General features: G+C 37.6%; 1 protein-coding gene across 1 annotated transcript in view; it reads right to left on the bottom strand.

Annotated features, from left to right (window-relative positions):
• UNC13D (unc-13 homolog D) overlaps nt 1-1,943 on the bottom strand; it is a 44,104-nt gene that overhangs the window by 23,538 nt on the left and 18,623 nt on the right. The window contains exons 13-14 of the mRNA XM_015819062.1: nt 1,330-1,418; nt 276-366 (exon numbers count right to left, since the gene is read on the bottom strand). Coding sequence (XP_015674548.1) covers nt 276-366; nt 1,330-1,418 — 180 coding nt within the window. The remainder of the gene's footprint in view (nt 1-275; nt 367-1,329; nt 1,419-1,943) is intronic.

Here is a 1,943-nt window from a genome sequence, read left to right as displayed (position 1 = left end):
TGTGTGTGTGTGAACTGTGTAACTTGACAGAGGTCCAAGAATAGAGGGTCTGAAATCACAGCTAGATCTTCAGAGCATTCTGCAAAATATAAATTGTAGCTGTGCATTTCTCCATAAAGAGAACCATATGTAAACCCAGGTGATGGATTTTGACAAAGAAACAAAATTTAAAACTGTTTTTTTTTAACCTGTCCCTTCAGGACCTCAAAAAGCGCTAAGAACAAAACTGTAGAGCTGAGAAAAGACAACACAAAGATAACAAGATGGCTTTGTACCTTAAGTGCCTCTATTACCATTTCTTCAAGATCAGGAGTCGGAGTACAAAGTTCTTTGAAGGCTTTCATTTTACACATTTGGACCAAAACCCTGTGAAGATGAAAAATCATGGCTGTAATCCAACGCAATTCAGAGAAAAGTTTTGTTTCTCTTTTCCATGTCCCACATGAAAAAGATGCCACCACTTTTTTTTTTTAAATCAGTCTCAAATGCAAAGATCCTGAATCCATTCACTGACAACTGTAGGGAGAACTGAGGAGAAAAAGAAAAAGACTTCTAAAGACCCAAACATTTGTTGATAAACAGCACAGAACAATACTAAGAAATATCAGTGTCCCCCTATAAAGCAGCTTCCTATGTTCCTGTTGACCCCAACATTGTTGTTCGATCCCTTTCTTTAGGATATATTATAAAGAGATCAAACAGCAGCCTGATTTCCAATGACATGGAGATGAATATTTGTCAGCCCTTACAACATAGACCAAACTAAGAAACTAATGACATGTAGGCCAAGACTACTTTTATTGTAATAACTACAGTAACAGAATCATGAAAGTCTGACTGTAGTTCCTCTCTCCCTTACTTTATCTTTGTGTAGACTGGGATGAGTTTATCTCAGAGTTCCAAAGGTGCTTTTTTTATGAGGCAACTGGACTTTCTTGTTTTTCTTTGAAGACGTTTCACTTCTCATCCAAAAGCTTCTTCAGCTCTGACTGGATGGTGGAGACCTGAAGAAGCTTCTTGGATGAGAAGTGAAACATCTTCAAAAAAAACAAGAAAGTCCAGTTGCCTTGTGAAAAAAGCACCTTTGGGACAACCATGACCTGGATGGCTGAAAATCTCCATAGATGTTTATCTGAGAGATTTTCTTAAGTTATTATCTTCATCTGGGCTCAAGACTCTCTTATCTGACCATTGCCTGCCTGATTGAGGTTCTTCCTCCTGTCCTTCAAGACCATTCTCTCTTCCCTTTAGTCTACATCATTATAATAGGTCTCATCTTTTCTGTAGGAAACACTTCCAAGAAGTGCTGTGGAAAGACTTTTGGTCTACTTCTTATGTGCTTCGGGCTTCTCTCTTTTCCTGATGCTCAAGGAGATATCAGGTTCTTTCCATCTTCTGGTCTCACAGAACTGGCAGAACTGTTGAACACATATTTTAAAGTAGTTCTTGGAAGACAGAGATCACCAAACTTGACCTTTGTTCAAACAAGACAGAGGTAGGAAAGACTGCTAATATGACTGGAGGTTTAGAACTGATCTTGCAAAGAATACCAAAATCCAGACAAATAAGACCGATGCTTTGTTTTGTTTCACACCTGATTTCTGTTCACCATTTCCACTAATATAATAAAAAAAGTAGCCCCTGCAGGGGTCTTGACAAGTACCAAGGGATGGATACATTTCTATTTCTTGGTACTATTTGGGAGAATCGGGGCATAAAGTACAAGCTTTGGTTCATGAAAGCTTCTATCATAATAAATGCATTAGGTTTACAAAGTCTTAGGTATTATGTGAAGGAAATATAGTATCAGTATATCGAATGTAAATCATGATTCATCATTTATGTCCACTTAACTAAACAGTAATGCTACTGAGAGAATATCCATGCTTGAAAAATATTGGTAGTTTTCCTTCTGACTATGTGCATCCCAGAAGGTTTCTAAT

Source organism: Protobothrops mucrosquamatus, unplaced genomic scaffold, assembly GCF_001527695.2.
Source record: "Protobothrops mucrosquamatus isolate PMUCROS unplaced genomic scaffold, P.Mucros_1.0 scaffold_146, whole genome shotgun sequence".
Lineage (NCBI taxonomy): Eukaryota > Metazoa > Chordata > Lepidosauria > Squamata > Viperidae > Protobothrops > Protobothrops mucrosquamatus.
This window is presented reverse-complemented; position numbering and strand designations above follow the sequence as displayed.